Source organism: Eschrichtius robustus, chromosome 14, assembly GCF_028021215.1.
Source record: "Eschrichtius robustus isolate mEscRob2 chromosome 14, mEscRob2.pri, whole genome shotgun sequence".
Classification (NCBI taxonomy): domain Eukaryota; kingdom Metazoa; phylum Chordata; class Mammalia; order Artiodactyla; family Eschrichtiidae; genus Eschrichtius; species Eschrichtius robustus.
In genome coordinates this window covers 7076382-7098010 of record NC_090837.1, presented here as the reverse complement: position 1 = coordinate 7098010, position 21629 = coordinate 7076382, and the positions used below count along the sequence as shown (strand labels likewise).

At 42.9% G+C, this 21629-nt stretch overlaps 2 protein-coding genes across 16 annotated transcripts in view; one reads left to right on the top strand and one right to left on the bottom strand.

The window, feature by feature from the left end:
• Positions 1-7595, bottom strand: part of MPHOSPH9 (M-phase phosphoprotein 9) — a 54677-nt gene extending 47082 nt beyond the window's left edge. For 4 of the 10 annotated variants that reach the window (XM_068563022.1, XM_068563023.1, XM_068563019.1 and 1 more), the window contains exons 1-4: positions 7494-7582; positions 6574-6698; positions 4679-4939; positions 2559-2712 (exon numbers count right to left, since the gene is read on the bottom strand). In XM_068563022.1, coding sequence (XP_068419123.1) covers positions 2559-2712; positions 4679-4785 — 261 coding nt within the window. In that variant the 5' untranslated portion in view covers positions 4786-4939; positions 6574-6698; positions 7494-7582. Of the gene's footprint in view, positions 1-2558; positions 2713-4678; positions 4940-6558; positions 6699-7493 lie in introns of those variants that run through there. The other 6 variants (XM_068563026.1, XM_068563020.1, XM_068563021.1 and 3 more) reach the window with 6 other exon arrangements.
• MTRFR (mitochondrial translation release factor in rescue) lies at positions 7333-21505 on the top strand. 6 transcript variants are annotated; one of them, XM_068563034.1, is made up of 3 exons: positions 7333-7351; positions 17285-17592; positions 19140-21505. In XM_068563034.1, exons 2-3 carry the CDS (start codon positions 17311-17313, stop codon positions 19380-19382), a joined length of 525 nt encoding a protein of 174 aa, XP_068419135.1. In that variant the 5' UTR covers positions 7333-7351; positions 17285-17310; the 3' UTR covers positions 19383-21505. The 6 variants fall into 6 exon arrangements, with proteins under 6 accessions (XP_068419135.1, XP_068419132.1, XP_068419134.1 ...); XM_068563031.1 differs by lacking the exon at positions 7333-7351 and adding an exon at positions 7867-7963; XM_068563033.1 differs by lacking the exon at positions 7333-7351 and adding an exon at positions 7983-8114.
• The last annotated feature ends 124 nt before the right edge of the window (positions 21506-21629 follow it).

Genomic DNA, 21629 nt, shown 5'->3' with positions numbered 1-21629 from the left:
TGTAAAGCAGTGATCTCAATGGGGGAACTATATTTTGAAAATCTGTGAGGTCATTCATGGTTGTCACAAGGATCGCGGGAGCACCACCAGCATTTAGTGGGCAGGATCCAGGGATACAAATCACAGGATAGTCCCTGACAATAAAGAACTGTCCTGTGTCCATTTTATATTATAAAAATGATACATATTTTGCATAGTTTTCAAATCACTCAATTGTCCAGGAATGCAACTACCAAGATGTTTCAGAACGTGCTCAGAAATGAGTCACCATTTCAAACAATCATGTCACCAGTTGCGGTGCTGGATCATTAGTGCAAGGCAGATGTATCAGTCTGTGTTGATAGCTGCTGTGTTCAAGGTGAGTCTACACAGAGGTGAACACCAGACTGCTGCTACATTATGTTGTCTAATGCGGATATGTCTGAGTATTTATACATTTACATATTATCTTATTATAAGTAACTATTATTCCTCTTTTATAGCACAGTTAGGACATTACATTGTTTTTTTTTTTAAAGCAGATACAGGCAGGTTATATTATCTGTGAATTTCATTTCAGGACAATATAAGTTGATATTATTTTGAAAACTGTTATAAAAAGAGGGCTTTGGGTCCAATAAGGTTGAGTGCCGCTAACAAAGTATCTAGTATACTGCCTGGCAAATACTCAATAATTATCACGTAACTATTACTATTATATACATAATCAGTAGTGCTAAATTGTTAAAATGCTAAAATAATTTAGTTAATGATGTGCTTTTAAATTTTTCTTACAATCATAGAAATATTAGCAAGTACTTACGAATGTATAAAAGTATTTCTATGGAAATGTCTTAAAAGATTCTTTCTTGATCTAATAAAAATACATAACCTTCCCGAGTTTAAGCAGTGATAAACTTAAGAATCCCAGAAGAGAGGTTTTATAAAGGAATTCTCAAGAATCAGGTCATCCCCAGATCTCTTCCAGAGCTCTGTGGAGGTTTAGTTCTTTACTGTAATAATGTAGATTAGTTTCTTATAAGTGGTAGAAATCAGACAAATGTTACTATTCCAAAAGAAAGGTGTAAACATGAAATTCAGGGAAGAGTCAGGAATAAGACTTGCGCAATCATTACCCTCCCATTCTGTCTAAATCATTACCCTAAAGCATCAGAGACTTTTATTTTCACAGGCTATGAAAACACACAAAACAAATTCAAGAAATTTTACTGAAATGGCCAAAAAAGTATTTCATATTCCGTCAAAGTCAGAAATAGCTTAAGAAGCTCTTCAGTGAATAATCAATTATATGCCTACATTATAAAAATTAAGTAGTCAGTTAATACTCAACAGAATAAAAATCATCTGTTAGATCACAGGAGAAGAAAGGGCAGAAAGAAAGAAACCGGTTCAAATATTAAAAGGTGTAAGTAGCTGGTTGGTATTCTGGCTTGTAATCATCTGTGTCTTAAATTCACAAATATATTCTGATTCTGATTTAAGATGTTGATTTCAAAGACTAAAAGTAACAATTTCTACTTAAAAATGAATTTGCCAGAAGTCAAGCCACATTGAAGCAATGCCTCATTTTTTTTTTTAAAGCGTATCAATTCAGGTATTATAAGCTAATGAGTAAGTATACTAGGGGAAGCATTTCATAAAACATTCCCTTATTATTTACATCATTTTACAATGGCATTTTATAGGTCTTTTGCATTAGCACATACTGGTTGTTATATGGAAAAAAAAGGTATCAAAAATTAAAACCCAGTTTTCTTTTAAGTTTGCCATAATAGTCATTTTTATAATTCCAATGATTATGGATAATGAATATAAGTAATTACACTTAGGGGTGGCTGCTGCTGAATTCTTAAACCAGATAATCTTTCATTCCATTTATTCTACATAGTTTTAAAACTATGATTAACATTTATAACAAAATCTACTGCTCTCTAAAGAATTTAATAATAATGTTTTACACATTTCTACAAAGCGTTACCAACTCTAGCCTTGGAAAAGTCTATCTTGGGCATTATTCCATGACACAAAACTTATTTGTAAGTATTCTTTTAACTGTTAAATTTTTATATCACAATTTAACCTATGGACAAAATAAAGAACCACCTGACCGGAACAACCAATATAAGTCAATGTAGCACAGCTAAATGCGATAAGGTATTAAACAGAAACCTTACTTTATAATTAGAAATATTTCAAAGTGGATTTAGGTTTTACAAAATGATGACAATTCTGTATAAGTTACTTAAAAGATCAGAATTAGTAACAATATCAATAATTTTGGAATTCTCATTTTTATGAACAAAGACAATATTTTAGTTCACATTTAAAGTATAAATTAGAATGTCTAATCACTTATATTTTGTTAAAACGTACCTTTGATCATTTTTCACATTTGTTCTATATTGTTCCCTAATTAATATCCTTGACCACTTTATTCTAGCAATAACTTAAGTATCATGCTCTTTAGGATATAAATTTCTATAATTTAGAGTTTAGTAGAGGCATATTTATAAATAGAATTATTTTTTTAATTCCAGAAATAAAACAAAACTAGATACCTCACAGTTTTTCCAAAGTTCCGAATCAGTCTTTCCACTGTTTTGTAGCTCTTGCATTAAAGAGGTTAGGACTTCAACTGTACCTTGAATTACAGATGGTCTGGTCTTCCCTGAGAAAGAGGATACCCCATTTGTACTAAGGTGGGGACTACTTCTGTTGAAACATAAATAATTCAAATGGTTTTCTTCATTCTACCAAAGTGTTGAATAATTCAGCAGTTCAAGATTTAGCAGAGCAGTACAAAACTACTGATATTTAATCCTTCTTAATGGCACCTCATTTGCTGAAAATCTGATCACAAGTTTGTCCATGAAAGGAAAATAGCAGTGAAAAGACAGACAGCACTTAATTGTATTTTTAAGAACACAACAGAAAAACCTTCTTCAGAAGTGAGAGAACACTCCAGAGTACAGCAGAAAATAAAAGTTTCTGCTAAACAATAAGAAGAATTCTAAGCTACTCCGATCTAAATTATTCCAGAGGATTATTTCACCCCACTTTAAGAACAGCCCTTTATTGTTATGGAGATTCTTTCTCCATTGCCCAGAATTACAGTCAAGTCTTATTAACTGGATCCCCCTAATTTGGTGTGATAAGGTGATGCTTATCTTTGCACTGTCTTTGAATAAAAGTAGTGCCAACCAAATTAGCAGCAAATATTCAGGACTTATTTAGCCTATTCAGTGCGTAAAATAGCACTGATTCTTTCCAGGAGGACTGCTTTTCCAAATCTGAGATGAGTTTATTTCAGATTTGTTTTATAAAAACACAAGGCATAATTAGGGACATTAAAATTTATTTAACTTCTAACCATTGAAAGGTCACTTTAGTTATTGATACTCTGCTTTGTTTCACAATTTGCAAAAAAGAGGGCACTAATGAAAATAACAGTAAAATAATAAAGAGGATCAGAGAAAATACTCATAAAAATTCAAGGGAAAGAACATAATATGTTGTCCATTAAGTGTTAAATATACAATTATAGTTGTGTAATAATCAAGTTTAAATTTGGCCAATTTAACTGCCAGTCACAATGAAAAGGGAGACGGTTCAGTTACATAATTTTCATTAGAAAGGCACATTTAAGTTCCTCCAAGTAAATCAAACACTATGTTCTAAAAGGGGTTTCTTCTAGAAGTGGGTTTCAAAGGGGCTGCCAAATGATACAGGAAACAAAAAGCGTGGCCAACATTCAGGAAGTGGGTATAGATTACGATGGCAAACATTTCTGGACCATATCCCAAGCTTTTTTTTTTTCCCTTTCCTCCCTATTTTAATTTATGCTTTCTCCTCTTCTTTTATGTATTCTTGTAAGCTGCCTTGAATTCCTCCTGAGGCCAAAGAATGAACAAATTTTTTAATGAATTAATTTATTTAAAATACACAATTTCTTCAAGACCTACTACTGTGTGTAAATTTGCTCCTTTACCAGTAGGCCCCAGACTGCTGTGCTTTTGTTTTATTGTACCTGCTTTTTACAGGTGATCTCCTCTCCAGTGGTCCCTGCCTCTTTGCTGTTTTTAACCTACTGTAATTTAGAAACCAAATAATCAACTTGCCAGACTATGTACAAAATGAGAGTAAACAGGCCCTGATTAAAAACAAACCAAACATGGGATAGTTTAAAAAGAAAATGCATAAAATGCATTGTTTGATAGCATCTACTTTGTCAACTCAGAGCCTGTTTTTTTGCTTACTTCCTAGTATTCAACTTTAATTGCTACTTTCCAGATTGGTGAGGTATTTCTGCAATATGAAACATTATTTGTCCTCTTAACTTCAAAATGGAGAAACAATATTTAGACAACTAAATTTTAAAGATATACCTGTAATTTACCGAAAACAAAAAAAGTGTAAAGAAAACTCCAACTAGCAAAACAAATTCTTTTTCACAATGTTCCCCATGCAAAAGTACATCTCTGGGAGAAATGAAAAACATGAAAGGATTGAAACTATTCTTAACCCAAACAACTGTCCTTGAACAGTTCCTGATCATAGTTTTGGGGTTTTTTAAATGCAAATCAGTAACTATGACACTATTTGGATAAACTGGCAAACTATGCAAATAAAGTTATTCTGATTTGTCATTACATTAAAAAAAAATCTATCCCATTCTTACCTATTAGTACTTAAGTTCAGTCCAAGAGAATGGGGAGAATTTTTTATATCAGATTGCACGGAAGATGAAGCTTTTTGTAAAGGTTTCCCCAAGTCAAAATCTTCCATAGCGTACAGATATTGTTACACTCTCTCACTGGAAAATGGCTCTTGCACTGTTTGTAGAAACTGAATCTGAGTCATCTTCAGATGCTTCATCGTCTAAAGGCATTTTCAGTTGCTGACATTCAGACTGCGAAATGTCTGAAGGTCCCAGGAGAGTCTGAAAATGAATGAGGAACAAAAACTATTATAAAAAGCCATTAAACCTAGCAACTGTCTTTTCAAGACTTTGGAAACCTTGATCCTTTTATACAAATCTACATTAAGGATAGCAACATTATTCATAATAGCCAAAATTCAGAAACAACCCAAATGTCCAACTGATGAATGGATAAATAAATGTTGTGTATCTGTATAATGGAATATTTTTCATAGAAAAGAATAAAGTACTGATTTATGCTACAATGTGGATAAACATTTAAAACATTACGCCAAAGGGAATTCCCTGGCAGTCCAGTGGTTAGGGCTCAGAGCTTTCACTGCCGTGGGCCCAGGTTCACTCCCTATTCGGGGAACTAAGACCCCGCAAGCTGCATGTGGCGACCAAAAAAAAAAAAATATATATGCTAAGTAAAAGAAGGTCAATAAAAGACTTCGTATTGTAGGATTCCATTTATACGAAGTATCTAGAGTAGGCAAATCTATAGAGACAGAAAACAGATTAACAGTTGCCAGGAGCTGGGAGAAGGAGAGAACGGGAGTGACCAAAATGGGTATGGGGTGTCTTTTTGGGGAGATGAAAACTTCTAGAATTACACAGTGGTGATGGTTGCACAACTCTGTGAATACACCAAAAATCACTGAATTGTACACTTTAAAAGAGTAGATTTTATGGTATATAAATTATATCTCAATAAAAAATCTACAAATCTTCTGATTTGCAGAAGTAGTAGTATCTTTTCAGGTAATATTTCACAATTTTATGTGCTTAATAATCAAGGTTCCAGACACAATTCTACAGTGTAACAATTGGAATACTTATTGATACGTGACTTGTTCATTCCTTTAATTAATTCTACCAAGTATCCATGCTTGTTGATTTATACAGTGAATAGATGAATGGGAACTACTTGGTATCTATATTGAATCTGGTACTGAAAACAGCCAATTAAACTGTTAACAGTGGTTGTTTCCCCACTGGCTGGAAGGTGGGAGTGGAAGGAGTGCACTATATACTGTACACGTAGAGTACTTTTGTACTCTGTGCATGCTATCACTTCTTAAAAAATAAACTATTTGCCAGGTCCACTAAAACTTAACTGAAGCTAGATGTACAGAGGTAAATTGGCTATAACAAGTCAAACAGCATGCCTCCTTCTTAAGGAATTCATGTCCTTAAAAAAAAGCCAGATTTTCAACTGTGATCATGTATTGCTTTTCCATGTGTACCTGTAAGATTTTTCTGTCATGTCTGAAAAGTAAAGGCTTTAAGAAAGAAAAAAAAAAAAAAAAAGCCAGGCGTAAGTGGGTGGGGGAGGGGGAAGAATACAGAAAACATATGCTGCTTACAAGAGGGAAACTTCAGGGGGTGCAATAGAGGAAAATTACCTATTATTCTGGTTCCTCTAGGTTCCCACTTTCTAGGGCCTGGCTTTACAAAGCACAACCTTGAGAGCATCAGCTCACAAAGGAACCATTTCCTTCAGGGACAGGTGTGAAGGCCAAGGGTAACCGGACCTAGCTAAACAGATTTCTCCCCAGTGACTCAGCCCATCACCAACGACAAATGGGGTATTGAAAAAGTCAGGGGCTGCACCTTCCATCTGGCAACGAAAATACCTGGATTCAAATCACCTTGCTCTTCCAGCAGGAAAACACAAGCTCTCCAGGGACGCGGATCGGCCTGCAATCCCATCTATAATTTCCCCCGTTGAGTTAATCCGGATGCAGTAGATCCAGATGCATCTTGAAATGCGATGCTTTCCCAGCAGAGCGTGAGGGTGGGGAGGAATGGGTGGGAGAGTGGGGGATTAATTAAAAAAAAAAAAAGATATACAATGCAAAATTTTAAGAACCTGATGGAGAATGGGTATAAGAACAGAGACTTTTATATCTCCCATCAACAAAATTTGACGCTTTTGATGGCCCCAGCTCCTAGCAGAAAAAAGGAGTTAGGGGGTAGAGGAACGACTGATGGGGGGTCTGCTGAGAATATAAAAGTTAACCAGGCGTTTTGCTTTGGTGGGAGCCTGAGACGGGGAAAGAAGGCATGATTTCAGGTTTTGAGGCCAGATCCTGACGTTCTCGCGCTCACAGCCAGACCGCAGCTGCTGGCGGCGGCTCTCGGGTTAAAGTACGAAGGCGAGGAGAACCCACGCAGTTGCCTAAATTGTAGGCACCAGGGAGGCTGGAGTTAAAACCACCGGTCCAACAACTACAATCGTGATTCTCAAAGTAAGCCCAGGAAGCTGGTCAAAAAAAGAGAGAGAAATCCCTCAAGCCCCCCGCCCCTCGGGAAGAGGCGCTCAGCGATTGGGCCTCGCGGGTGTCACTCAAGGTCAGAGTCTAGAAAAGGCGCACTGCCGCAAGCAAAGCCCCCACACGGCCGCGGGCTCCGCTGAGGTTGCGTTGTGTGAGTGTCGTTTTCCCCCGCCCTAACACATCAGCACACTCAGGGGACCGCTGACTTGGTGTCTTCGAGTCGCGTCCCCTGTCTCCCGCGACCGGCAGCTCCCCGCAGGCCGGCAGCTCCCCGCAGGCTGGCGGCCGCTTACCTGGCCGCCGTTCCCACTGCCGATGTCAGTGTCGGGCGAGCGCTTCTCGCGACCGTTAAACTCAAGGGAGCGTGCGCGCGCCCGGCGTCTTGGTTGCGATTGGCTGCTCGGAAGGGGGCGCAGACGGCCGAGCCGCGGCGCGCGCGCGTCCACTTCCCCCGTCCCGCCCCCAGCTCTCACCAAAGGGGGAGGTCCGACGCCCGCGGAAGGGGTGGGGCAGGGGAGGGGGCGGGGCTGCAGTCAAGTCCTCTCGTCTGATTGGCTCTCTGGGAACCTACTGCAGCTACGCGGGAAAGAAGCCTCAGCTTCCCGCATGCGCAGTTAGTAAGACGGGTCTCGGGTTTGTGAGGGGGGGGCTGCGGCAGGAGTACGGCGCGTGCGCAGGCGCGGCGGTGCGTTTGCGTTCCCGCTCCTGCGGCCATTCCGGTTCACCCAGAACGTTGGGGGCGGGAGCCCAGTCCTGAGGTCAGGTAAGCGTCCGCGCAGAAGCCCGACACCCACACGGTTGCCCGCGATTGTTAGGGGCTCCGGAGAGAGGACTGGGAGCTGGGACCCGTGAATTTCCCCGTTTGCGACCCTGAGTCGCGCAGCCCATTGACCTGAGGCCCCGCTGGCGGTGAGGTGAAGCCGGCCCGGACACCCGAGCTAAGTTTACCCTGGACCGGGTTTACCCTAGGCTGGTGGGGGTCGGCACTGGGGCTCTTCAGGGACTTGGGTGGGGGCGGGCGAGGAGAACCCACCCTTGTGGAGAAAACAGTTCCACCGAGGCCCGAGGACAAATGGAACGATGCTCGTTGACTTGTTCGGCGGAGCCTTAGGGAGCTGTTAGCACGCAGCTGGGCCTGTTTTAGGCATCGTGGGTGTTTTCCTCTTGCCCAGCCTTTCGAAGGACCACAGAGAACCCTCCCCGTGGGCCCCTAGCCCATCTCACACGCACTGGTCAGTCCGCCTTTCTCAGACGAAAGGTTCTTACCCTTTAAGGTACTTCGGGCTCTTAGATTTTCCTCCGAGTGTCCAGAGCCCACGATAAAGGACTTCGCCAGCCTTGTCCGTAGGTGTGCCGGAGAAGCCAGGACGGAACAGATGTTATTTGCCCTTGGAATAACAAATCTGCCAAGAGGCATTCCATCTGATCTGAGCCTCCTAAGAATACCTGACAATTTTGTCTCAACAGTAGAAACTCAGTCTCTCCAAAACCCCATCCGTGTATGGGAGAGTTCAAGCTTAAGTAAATCGAACCCTCCTCCCAGTTGTGTTAATCCACCCATCAGTATTGTGCTTGTGTTAAGACCCAACCAAAATCAAATCATTTTTAAGCACACACGGCTCTGTTTTCAGCAACCACGTTTCTTTCAAGTCCACCAAAAGACAAAAACAAAACAAAAAGCAGTTTTACCACTAATTTCAGTTGGTTGCAAAATCTGTTACTTGAGATCCTCACACTAGGATGGGAAAGTGGATTCCCGAGACGGCTCCAGGCAAAGGGAGGTGTGTTTCCTTGCAAGAAAAATGCTAACCCCAAAACCGAGTACTGGAGATTAGTTCCCAACCATGCAAGAGGCAGGAGATCATTGCTTTTTGCTACAAAATCTGATGGACTTTGTTTAGTTTGAGTGTGTTTTTGTTTTTGGCAGTGTCATTTTTAGGTAACTTTCAAAAAACTCTATTAATGTTTTAATAAGCCAACATGTTCAGAAGCTAGTATTCTAATTAACCGAGTTATCTTGTTAACCAACTGACACAAAATATTTTGGTAAGGTTATTCACACCTTATTTCTTAATTTAGGTTAAGCTCTTTGATAGCGTCTTAATTTTTACAAATTCAGAGTGGAAACTGCTTTTGACTAATTGGTCTAGAGAGAAGCTTTATAAAAACAGAGAGAAGGTTTTTAAAGTCCATAGAAATTATTTCTGAATATAGAAAACAAAAGTAGAAGGTGTCAGAAATTCAAGTATATATTAAGTGTAAGAACTATTCATCTTAATTTAACCCCCCTCCCTCCTCATACTGGAGATTTTGCATTACTTGTATACAAGCTTACACCACTATTTTATGCCCTAATAAGGGTGCACAGCAAAGGAAACCATAAACAAGACTTTAAAGACAACCCTCAGAATGGGAGAAAATATTTGCAAATGAAACAACAGACAAAGGATTAACCTCCAAAATATGCAAACAGCTCATGGAGCTCAGTATCAAAAAAAACTATGTGATTTTATTATAACATCTTTGTATTGCTCAAGTATTCCTCTTTTGCCACGATGATGTCAAATTGACGCTTTTGAGTGGAGATCTTTCACTCTGATTGGGATAAGATTAGGCTGTTCAGTAATAGCGGCCGCTAATGGCTTGAGGCGTTTAATGTTTGTTAACCAGGGTGTTACTCTGTGTCATTTATTTTTATATACAAAACAGCTTGTCATTGGCGGGGGTTGGAGGAGGGACGTCCTCCACAGCAAAAATGAGGAACTCTAAAACTTTATAGTTTAACCATTGAAGAAGAAAAGGAATAATCAGGTGTACATTTAAACGTGACTTTTTTCATCTTTTCTGTCCTTCATGATTTTTTTTACTGTATCAGATAATTCCTAAAGATCTCTATGTTTAAACAAGGACTTGCTGTGATGAAGGTAGTTTTTATCTTTCAATTTGAACCTTCTGGGAAGTCACGCTATATTCTTGGCATCATAATTATCTCTTTGGCACCTGATTTCATAGACCACAATTATGACCTCACCAAACAGCATATCTTCGGTTACTTCATGGTTTCCAAGTATTTCTTAAATTGGACCCATGCCAAGTAAAATTGTTTGCAGGTCATTTTCTAGGTTCCTTTTCACTGAGCTTCTAAAACAAAAGTCCATGAAATAATCCGTTTGCAGATTGGGCTTGTGGTGTGTTAGCCAGAAGTTCCTGAGCTTTGTAATTTAGGGATCCTAAGCGCTTTACATTTGTGGCGACGTGTATGATTTTTTTCTCTCCCTCGATGGTATTACCTCTGTTTCACAGATGTGGAAACGTGGCCAGAGTTGCACAGTGAGTAAATCATGGAGGCAAGGCATTGACACAGGTCACGCTGACTACAAAGCAGTATGGCCTTTCAGGGACAAAAAAGTGAGAGGAGGAGTCAAGGAGAGAACGCTGAGGAAAATGAGCTAACGCTTTTTAAGGAGCTGGGGGAAGAACAAATCTGGAGATGTTATGAAAGGTAAAGAAACAAGCAGCAGGAAGGACAATTTAGTTTAAAAAAATGGACTACCTAATGTTCTTCCAAAACAAGTCTTCCTGAAATATTCCATACAGTATACATCCCTTCTTTCCTTTATTTGTATGAAATATTCACTACGATAACATATTTGAACGTGCTTTGAAAACCTAAGTCCTAAACAAATACAAAGCGTCATTGATGGTAACAGAGTCTTTGAGACTTTTAGAGGAAAATGTGGAGTGTAGTTATTGCTGCTTTTTTTTAATGTGTTTGTGTTATTTTAATAGTGTAGTTGATAAATTATAAAGTTCCTGTTAGGTGCCATAAATAGAAGAAGATCACAGTGGTGCACCCAAATAGGACAGGTGTAATTGTGGATTTGAAGTTCTCTGTTTAAAAAAAAAACTGAACGGGATGTTGGTATTGTATGAATTGAAAGCTTTTCTTTTTATCTACTTCTTTAGTGTCTCTTGAGCTGTGCAGCAGTAAGCCTATTATTAAATTTAGACCAAACTCAGAGTAGTTTCCTTTTCCTCTTGTCTTCCCAAATCAAGGATAGCAGCTCTGTTGTCCTTTCCTGCTCAGTCCATTGTGATTTTCTTATTTGAGAAATAATTCTCTGGAAACACTTACTGTGGCTGAAAGGTGCTCTGTCTTCAGTGTAGAGCCCCCAGCCTAGGAAATGACAGGGTCTATTTCAAGCCTGAGCCAAAGTTCCCAGGGGTTCTGTCTGGGGAGGTGTTGCAGCCCTCATAAGGATTTCAGGCAACTAGAACAGGAGGATGAGCTAGAGATGTGAAGAGGAGAGAGAGGCTGCTTTATCTTCACTCCCATTCGGCAGGGAGCGCCAAAACACACTTTTGAAACATAGATTATTATTAAGCATTTCACAGAAAACCATCCTCTCACTTAGCTTCTGGTGCCATCAGCTGGCCATTTTGTCTTTTTAAAGCTCACTGTGTTTGGTCCTTCACCATTGATTAGGTCATTGTTTTTGAGACCTATTTTATCTCCTTATTCGGGAGGGGGAAGCAAGACCATGACTAAGCAGGTAATCAGCACCCCTGAATTCTGGTCTCGACTTTTTAAACATTATAAGCATAAGAAACAATAGCTCTTAAAAGTGTCTGTCCTAGCAGTTGGAAGAACTTGCTAATTCCTGTGTCCTTTGCTTCTCAGACTTCAGTGTGCCTCTGAATCACTTGAAGATCTTATTAAAACACAGGTTCTCTGGGACTTCCCTGGCGGTCCAGTGGTTAGGACTCTGCGCTTTCACTGCTGCGGGCCCGGGTTCGATCCCTGGTTGGGGAACTGAGATCCAGCAAGCCGTGCGGCACAGCCAAAACAAAACCAAACAAAACACACAGGTTCTCATTTAGAAGGTCCTGAGATTCTTCATTCCTAACAAGCTCCCAGATGGTGTTGTTGCTGCTGCCCCGTGGACCACACTCTGATAGCAGGATTCTAGAGCTACCTCATCCACTACAGTAGCCACGAGCACATGTGGCTAGTCCAGACTGACATGTGCTGTAAGCGTGGCCACACTTCAGATTTTGCAGACCTCATATAAAAAGAAAATCTAAATAAATTTTTTTATTGATTAAATGTTGAAGTAATAATATTTGGGATATATTGGATTAAATAAAGTATATTGAAATTTACTTCATCAGTTGCTTTTTACTATTTTTAACGTGACTATAAGAAAATTTAGAATTTCACATGTGGCTTGCACTATATTTCTATTGGACAGTGCTGTTCTAGAACATTAATGCAGGGGACTTCCCTAGCGGTCCAGTGGTTGAGACTTCACCTTCCAATGCAGGGGATGCGGGTTCAATCCCAGGTCGGGGAGCTAAGATCCCACATGCCTCCCACTAAAAAAACAAAACATAAAACGAGCAATATTGTAACAAATTCAATAAAGACTTAAAAAAGAAAAAGGCAGCTTTAAAAAAAAATGTGGGCTTCCCTGGTGGCACTGTGGTTGAGAATCTGCTTGCCAATGCAGGGGACACGGGTTCGAGCCCTGGTCTGGGAAGATCCCACGTGCCGCGGATCAACTAGGCCCATGAGCCACAATTGCTGAGCCTGCGCATCTGGAGCCTGTGCTCTGCCACAAGAGAGGCCACGATAGTGAGAGGCCCCCGCACCGCGATGAAGAGTGGCCCCCGCTTGCCACAACTAGAGAAAGCCCTCGCACAGAAACGAAGACCCAACACAGCCATAAGTAAATAAATAAATAAATAAAATTTAAAAAAAATTTAATGCCATAGAAGCAACGTTTTTGATGTTCTTTTTTCAGATGACCCAGTTTCTCAATCCCCTTGTGACCATTTCACCTGTTCTTTTCGCTCAATACGATACTCATTTGTCTTCTCTTCCTCTCCCGCCTGTTCTCTCCTTTACACCTTCTCCATCTCCAGCATTGCCATCGTGATCATGGGGCTTTCATCCAGCAGTCAGACAATCTTAAGAGCCAGGACTGCAGGCAGCAACCACCTCACCTGGGAGCTGGTTAGAAATGCAGAGTCTCAGGCTCCACCCCAGACCTAATGAGCCGTATCCTATTTAACAGGATCCCTAGGGAATTTGTGCATGAAAGTTCGAGCCGTGAGAGCCTTAACAGTCTTCTTTCCTAAAGCACCCCATTTCAGCGAATCGCCGCATCTGTTCTTTCGGTTAGTTTGGGTGACATTTCTGCAAGGTTGATACACCATGAAAGTTGTGGCTAAGAGAAACTAGTACTCTACCTTTCTAAAAAATACTTAAACAGTGAATTTTAGGCAAATGGTATCCAGAGGTGGGTCCAGAGTTGAGATCCTATGTCTTCCAGATTCAAATATCCTCTCTCTGTCTCAGAGACACGAAGGGAGAAGCATCCCCTTACCGCTCTCCAGGGCATTTTGGCTGTTGGTGAAACAAGCCTCACCTCACTGCATCTTGTTTAAATATGTGATTGTTTGCTCTGGTCACAGGCCACATTCCAGAGCTGAGCATGCCATCCATGAGCTAGGTGTCAGTCTTGGTTTGGGCTGATTGTGGAAGCCAGAGGAGGAACTGTGAACCAGGTGGATCCAGTCAGGAAGAAAGGCGCCTAATAGGATGCAGCTTCCAAGTCCCAATAACCAGCCTTCCGGTGACTTGGGAGCACAGTGAAGTCTGAGAACCACTGCTCTATGGCATGTCATCCATTCCAGGCTCTGGCGTGTATCTTACTTATGGATGTCTTAATTTCTCTTTTATGCTACAGGCTCACTGGACTCATCGAGGCCCATGCATGGCACATAGTAGATGTTGAAAATACTCATTGAACAAATTCACATTGCCTGTTTTAAAGGCGTCAGCCCTGTTATCTCTTAACTTGACCAAGTGAGGGAGAGCGTGGCTTTAACCTAAATCGCAGTCAGCTGTTTAGTGCGGACGCCACCCTCCAAGGAAGAGCAGGGCCGAGGGGAGTTGGGGTGGAGAGCCAGCCGGGCCTGACGCTCACACTCACGGGAGGGAATCAGGGCGCGCTGTCGTGACTGCTGGTTTCCCCTTACGCACACCGCTTGTTACCATTTTTCTTTTTCTGTTTTTTTAATGTCACGATGAGCTCTAATTTGAGCTGCTTTTTATTGTTCCCCAAAGACTTTGGGTTGCTCTGTGGGCATCACAAAAACTGAAATCCAATCCGTATTCTTCTCTGGGCTTTGGGGAAGTGGAACCATGGGTGTGTTTGTCATTTTTAGCCACCATTGGAGTAGAGCCAGAGCTCCAGGAGATACTAAAAGTATTTGGAATCGTCCTATTGGCTGTTGGAATTAGCTGTTAAACAAAGCAGCCAGTAACTGAACACTGGGGACCTTCTCGAACTCCAGTTGGGTGGGAGACCTTCCTGTGTGTGTGTCAGCTCTGAACTAGGACAGAAAGGTAGATTTGAAACACAGTGGGCTGGTGACAAAGCAGCTGAGAAAAGCGCCGTCCTCTCCGCCCTTTGTCTGGGAGTTTCACCCCGTCTCAGACCTGCTTCCTTTCTTTGTTGATGCACTATATTCCACTGCCATCCTGCCTGGTCAGATTTACTAATGGAAGAGAAGCCCCAAGAGAGGTACTGGGCCTCCTGTTCCAGGAACCTAATCCAGGGACTAGACACTGTCTGATACACAGAGGAATTCTGTTCTGTGGATTGAAAGCAGAAATAAGGGGAGGGACATTTTGGACATCAACTTAGTCTCATTCATTTAATCATTATGGGGGAGTGGATTCTTTGTTGTAGAGATTTCAGAGGATGTGCCTGGGTTTATCTTTATCTTTTCTTGAGGATACTTCTGACATATTTCACACACAGTAAACAGAAGCAGCTTTTAAAGCACCACTTTCACTGGCATACTCTGTTTCAAAATATCTCCCTTGGTAGCCACGGAGCACAGTAGGAACCAACACCACCTCAATTATCATCCACCGGGACTGACAGAACCTGCTCAGAACATGCTGAACGTCGTACTTTTCACAAAGAAGATATGTCAATCATAGGATTGAAAACTAGCATTGGCCTAAAGCTTGAAGAGTATATTTCATTATATTTATTTTCCATAGAAATAGTAGAGATAGAGATGAAGAATACTGTATTCATTCTAAAAATGACCAGTGTCATCTGTACTGATAACTGAGAAAGGCACTTGGATTTCAAATAACAGAAAATGCACATATTTACAAGGAAGCAATGCCTGCTAGCATGTTTCTGCATTAAGCTTATCTAGAGATCAGTGTTGGGCCCAGTGGCTGTTAGCCGTCAGAACTGCCGGTGGGTGAAAAGTAAATGAGTCGAGAGAAACCTAGTGAAATAATTTGGTGGATGGTACGTTACTTTTGGCTGAGGAAGTTGCCTTAGGTAAACTCCAGTTCCTACCTGTGTTAGAGACCAGTTGCCATGAGCTAGAATTTACAAGGTTTCAAGTGGTAAAAGCAGCTGTTTAGAGCCTCACAGGAAGCAGTTGTTAAAAAGAGCAATATATCTGTTTTTAGTGCCTGCATAATCCTCGATCAAGAAGTATTATGCGAGTGGCACATTCGTAGTTCCCCAAATCTGCCTGGGTGACAGGGATTTTTTTTTTTTTTTTAATTCATTTTTGGCTGTGTTGGGTCTTCATTGCTGCGCGCAGGCTTTCTCTAGTTGTGGTGAGCGGAGGCTACTCTTCATTGCAGTGCACGGGCTTCTCATTGCGGTGGCTTCTCGTTGCAGAGCACGGGCTCTAGGCGCGCAGGCTTCAGTAGTTGTGGCTCGTGGGCTCTAGAGCACAGGCTCAGTAGTTGTGGCGCACAGGCTTAGTTGCTCCGCGGCATGGGGGATCTTCCCGGACCAGGGCTCGAACCCATGTCCCCTGCATTGGCAGGCAGATTCCCAACCACTGTGGCACCAGGAAAGCCCTGGTGACAGGGATTTTGCTAAAAACCAGTCTCATGCCTTCAGAGGTATCAGCAAAGCCCTTTCCAGAATACTGTTTTCTCTGATTTTACTCTAAGCCTGCGTGGGATGCATGGAGAGGGCTCATTCCCCCCATTTTCCAGATGAGAAAATGGGCGAAGGTTGTGACTCTCCCGCCCCGACCCCATTTACATGGGGAATACATAGATCTCTGAAAAGAGGTGATACCTTTCAGATCCTCTGCCCTCCTCCCCTCGAAAAAAAGCAAAGGCCTGTGGGATTCACCATACCCTCATGGCTATTATTCTCTATACTATTCATTTGTCAACTAAGACATTTCAGCCTTAGGCTAGTCTCGAGTAGTTACTGAAGTCTCTTGTTCAGCACCTCTCCCTTTCTTCTTGAATATCTTCTCCGACTAGACTGTGAGCTCCATGAAGCTACCGTCTTGCTCTCTTTGGCCTCACGTCACACCCTATACCTCACCTCATACTTTGAACCTAACAGGCACCTTAATAAAAAATCAGTTGACTTGGTGGTTCTAAGGATGAGTCCCGGTTGGATCATGTGACTGGCAGTGCTTCAGAGGGAACAGATGTTCCTATTCAAATCCATGAAACTGGAAACATGAAAAAACAACAATCATGACATTGATTGATAGTGATATTTACTGTGTCAGACTGTTTAAGCTCAAGCTATAAAATAGACTACTGTCGTCTTTCCATTTTGTCGTCACGTACTGTCGTCTTTCCATTTTGATTTCAAAGGTTCTCACACACTTAAATAATGTCCCTTGACTCAGATCCTAATTCTTGCGGGATGTACTATGTAATATTTCCTTATCAAATTACAGCCCTGTTCTTTTGAATTTTACACTCAAAGCCTCCCCTTCCTGAGAAAACAACACTTCTGGGTGCTTTGAAGACATTTTTGGTCTGTTACAAGAAAATATTTATCAGTTGGCAAGGCACATACTGCTGAGAACACGGTAGACAATGCAGGGCCGGAGAGAGGTGTGCATTGCCGAGTATCCTGTCTGCACTAATTTCCTAAATCCCCTGCCTGCCAGATGGGTGGTCATCGTTTGAACTGGTTCATAAAAGGTGATTTTAGAACCTGCAGTAGAATCTTGAGCGCAAACAAGGCTGAAGGGCTGTCCTTTCTGTCTTATTCAGGTCCTGAGCCGGCAGAGCCACGTGCTATGAGCACCTCAGGTCTGTTCCGTTTTCCTATCCCGCTGACCAGAGTGTGCATGGTGCCCTGGGGACTCCGGCTCTGCGAGAAGCCGCAACTCTTATCCCCTGGAACAGCGGTCGCTCCGGTCCAGGCGGCAGGCAAGAAGGACCACCCTGCTCTGCTCTCCCTGGATGAGAGTGAACTTGAAGAGCAGTTTGTAAAAGGACATGGGCCAGGGGGCCAGGCAACCAACAAAACAAGCAACTGTGTGGTGCTGAGGCACGTCCCCTCAGGCATTGTCGTCAAGGTAGAGGAAGGAGGCTGTGGGGGTCCCCTGATTTCCCCTGAGTGAAAACTTGTTCTCACCATGACCCCGGCAGTAGAGGGACTGCAGGTCTCGTGCCCGGTCCCGAGCGTTCCTCCCAGGCAGAACCTCCTGCACGGCGTCAGGAGCCTCCTTCCAGGATCCTTTGCAGTTGCGCTCTTGCTGCGGCTGTCCTTGAATTTGGCAGGCCACGGTTCTTGTCGAGCCACTGGGCTGCAGGGTGGCTGCAGAAAGCTCTGTGGCACTGCCGTGGGCTCCGCCCGCAAGCAGCACGCGGGCCCTAGCTGTCCGCCGGTGGGCTCAGCCCTTAGCCGCCTGGCTGATCGCTCAGATGGTCGCATTCTCCATGTCCCTCCGTCCCCTCTTTGGTAAATGTCAAGTGACACCTACCCTTCTGGAGAACGACTGAGTGAGATAACGTTGGCAACCCGATTTCAGCCCTCAGTGGAAAAGCGCCGGGCACAGCTGCCTGTAGGAGTCTTCCTTCTGAATATAAAAAACCAACCTCTGATCAGAATATCGCCAGCTGTCAATACATTCTGAGCCTCTAGGAAACGGTGCAGAGCTTTTCTCCCGTTTCCTGGTTTGGTACTGCCAGTGCATTCCGTATCCCCAGGGCCCTGAAGGCAGCACGAGCCTTGAGGCACAGCAGAGAGCAGAGGCAGGTTTTCGCACACCAGCGGTACCTTTCGCAAGTACTTATATATCACGTGAGCTTGTGGCCGGCCCTGTTCTGAGCCACTTCACATTCGAGTTAACTCTTAATCGTCACAAGCCTACACTCACGATGTGGAATCTGAGGCACAAGGAGGCTCCTGCACCTGCAGGAGAGTCAGCCCAGACCGAACCCAAAGTCTGTTCCTAACAGCTGTTCTTCGCTGCCACGTTTTTGAGCCAAGAGCGTATTAGTGAAAATCTCAATCATTTTTCTTTTCCTCCTTGAAAAAAGTGACATTCATGAGCAACAAATAAAATTCTGAAACCTATTTTATATAGCTTACTCCAAATTTGCTTTTGGTACCATTCTTTCATCCCAATTTCACAGAATTTCTTTTATCAAATAGCTTTGCAAGGCACTCACCAGTGATAACGGAGATATTACGTAATGAATATTATGGCTGACTAATAATAAAGAGGCTACTTTCCTTCTTCAGAGAGAAGTTTACATTTATAAATGGGGCACACAAAGGGCTTGCTTAGACATACTGGTTGATGTTTTCAAAATTATTTGGGAACGTTAAGTTATTTGAAGGCTATTGTTACTTCTAAACAAAACAACACTCCTAATATGGGAATAGTCACAGTGAAAGCCACATAATACAGCTGGGGTGTGGGAGTGGGCGGGGGCCAAGCAGAGGCGGGAAAGGGTATGGCCTTCGTCCTGTCACTGACCTACTGGGACTCCTGACAAGTGGCTTTCCCTCTGCGGGCCTGACCCCTCTATAAAGGGACTAGGTTGAATTTAATGATTCCTGAGGTCCTGCCCAGAACACACTGGCTTTCACATTATGAAATATTATCTCTTACAGTGCCACCAGACTAGATCCGTCGATCAAAACAGAAAGCTAGCTCGGAGAATCCTGCAAGAGAAAGTGGATGTTTTCTACAACGGTGAAAACAGTCCTGTTTACAAAGAAAAACGGGAGGCAGAGAAGAGAAAGCAAGAAAGGAAAAAAAGAGCAAAGGAGACCCTAGAGAAAAAGAAACTCCTGAAAGAACAATGGGAATCAAGTAAAAATGTGCCCAGAGAAAGGACTGTAGATTCTGACTGAAAGAACCTGCCGGATGGGACTTCCCTGGTGGTGCAGTGGTTAAGAATCCGCCTGCCGATGCAGGGGACACGGGTTCGAGCCCTGGTCTGGGAGGATCCCACATGCCGCAGAGCAGCTAAGTCCGTGCGCCACAACTACTGAGCCTGCGTGCCACAACTACTGAAGCCTGCACACCTAGAGCCTGTGCTCTGCAACAAGAGAAGCCACCGCAATGAGAAGACTGCGCACTGCAACGAAGAGTAGCCCCCGCTCGCTGCAACTAGAGACAGCCCGCGCGCAGCAACAAAGACCCAACGCAGCCGAAAATAAATTAATTAATTTTAAAAAAAGAACCTGCCGGATGCCTCCAGGGACGGCGTGAGCTCCACCACCAGCGCAGCTGTGACGGGCTCCAGAGACAGCAGAGTTTCTAAACAGCAGACAAACTGTAGTGAATAGCAATGCACACTTTGAGAATAAAACTGTAAAAAGAAACATGAGGAAGTCATTACTGTAGAAGGACAAGGGCACTTTTTGGGGGAGGAAAGGCTGTGATTGTGACACTGGGCTTGGAGGGGCTTCTGGGCGGCTGACAGGGTTCTATTTCTTGACCTGGACGGTAGTTAGAAGTGTGTCACCTTTTAAGCTTCACATTTGCGTGACTGTATCTTGTTTTGTTATCAGAAGTTAGAAAAGAAAGTTTTTTTTTTTTTCGGCTGCACCACGAGGCTTGTGGGAACTTAGTTCCCCGACCAGGGACTGAACCTGGGCCCCGGCAGTGAGAGCGCAGAGTGCTAACCACTGGACCGCCAGGGAATTCCCAAATGAAAATATCTTCTGAAAAAAAGCATTAACGTTAATAATGGACTTTTTATGGAAAACTATAGAATTGAGTCAAACAACAGCATTTAGTGCCTCTTTGTCATCTGCTGGAAGGTCATTGTTCAGTGATGCACAGATGTCATTAAGAGAACAAAAGAAAACAAGATGGCGAAAGATTTACAAGTTAGTAAGTTACTTGCCCATTTACCCCATTAGCTTAACAGACTGTATGTTGACAAGTAACCTCTCTGATGTGGAAGTACACATGTCATTCTCTGTATGCTGATTTTACAAGTAGTAGGTTTATAAAAGATGAGGTTTCAGAAACTTGGGTTTGTGAATTTGCTTGATACCATCCTTCAAGCTGGATCTGACCTTACAAATTGTTTGGGGGTTTCTTAGGCATGGTTTGTTAGAACACATCTGGAAGTTTATGCATAAAACTAGTAGGGAAACAAACCGTGAGGTGAGAAGGCCACTGTCAGACACAGGGTCTGCCTCATCAGTGAAGACCAGACTGCATGCATCCAAATAAAGTTACCTGTAAAGAAGCCAGGTGAGGTCTTCTCACCTCGGAGTAGCCTGGTTTGGAAGTTTAGCTCTACGCAAGGCTCTCGACCTCTGGTCGCAGTGTGCAGGGCCCTTCCCAGTTCCAACCTCCTTTTAGAAGGGAGCCAAGTGAAGTATCTAGCATGGTACACAGAAGACCATAATAGTGGAAGGGAATTTTGGGAGCTTCAGACAAGAGGGACAGAAGCTTTAATTTCTGTCTCCCTTCTTGAACCTTTTTGAATTTCCTGTCACGTCCACGAAGGAGATGCAGACAAGCCGACTGCCTAGTACCCATTCCTCCGGCCTTTGGAGCTGTCATGGCTGGGACCTGGCCTCATGCCTGTGAAACTGACCACGTCCCTCCTTTTGTCTTACTCTACCCCTCACCACGGTTAAATCCTCATTACATCAGGATCAGTGCCTAAGGAATATACTAAAGATGACCTCAAAGTCCCTTTGGAAGGCACTGTTGGGGACCACCCCATGAATTCTCAACACATCCGAGGCAACCCAGTTTTCCCAGCACCAGAGCAGGTAGTTCTTCCAGTGAGAACAGGATGAAGTAGCTAGCTTGAGTTTAAACGCTCACAGGATAAGTTCCTAAAAACAGAATGGCCTAACTTGGGGGAGCACAGAAAGGGCGAAATCAGTAACATCGCCTCTGCACTCGTTTTCCTTCCTGGCACACCCTTAACATCTGCTGCAGTTAAGATGCATCCGTAACGCAGCTTCACCTGATCCCTGCCTTCTGACTTAACCGACACATCCTGTCCCTGGCCTGTTGTGCTACTGATACCGTCACGCAAAATGTTTCTGGACCAGGTGGGAAAATGCCCTTTGACAGGTCCCTCCCCACTCCCGCTGAGGAGCTGTTCTTTAAAATACCGCCAAGAA

Excerpts from the sequence above, each read along its gene's own strand:
- MTRFR (XM_068563029.1), top strand. The coding sequence starts at position 17,179 with ATGGGTGGTCATCGTTTGAACTGGTTCATAAAAGGTGATTTTAGAACC. Across the intron at positions 17,593-19,139 it reads CCTCAGGCATTGTCGTCAAG|TGCCACCAGACTAGATCCGT; the intron begins GTAGAGGAAGGA and ends TATCTCTTACAG.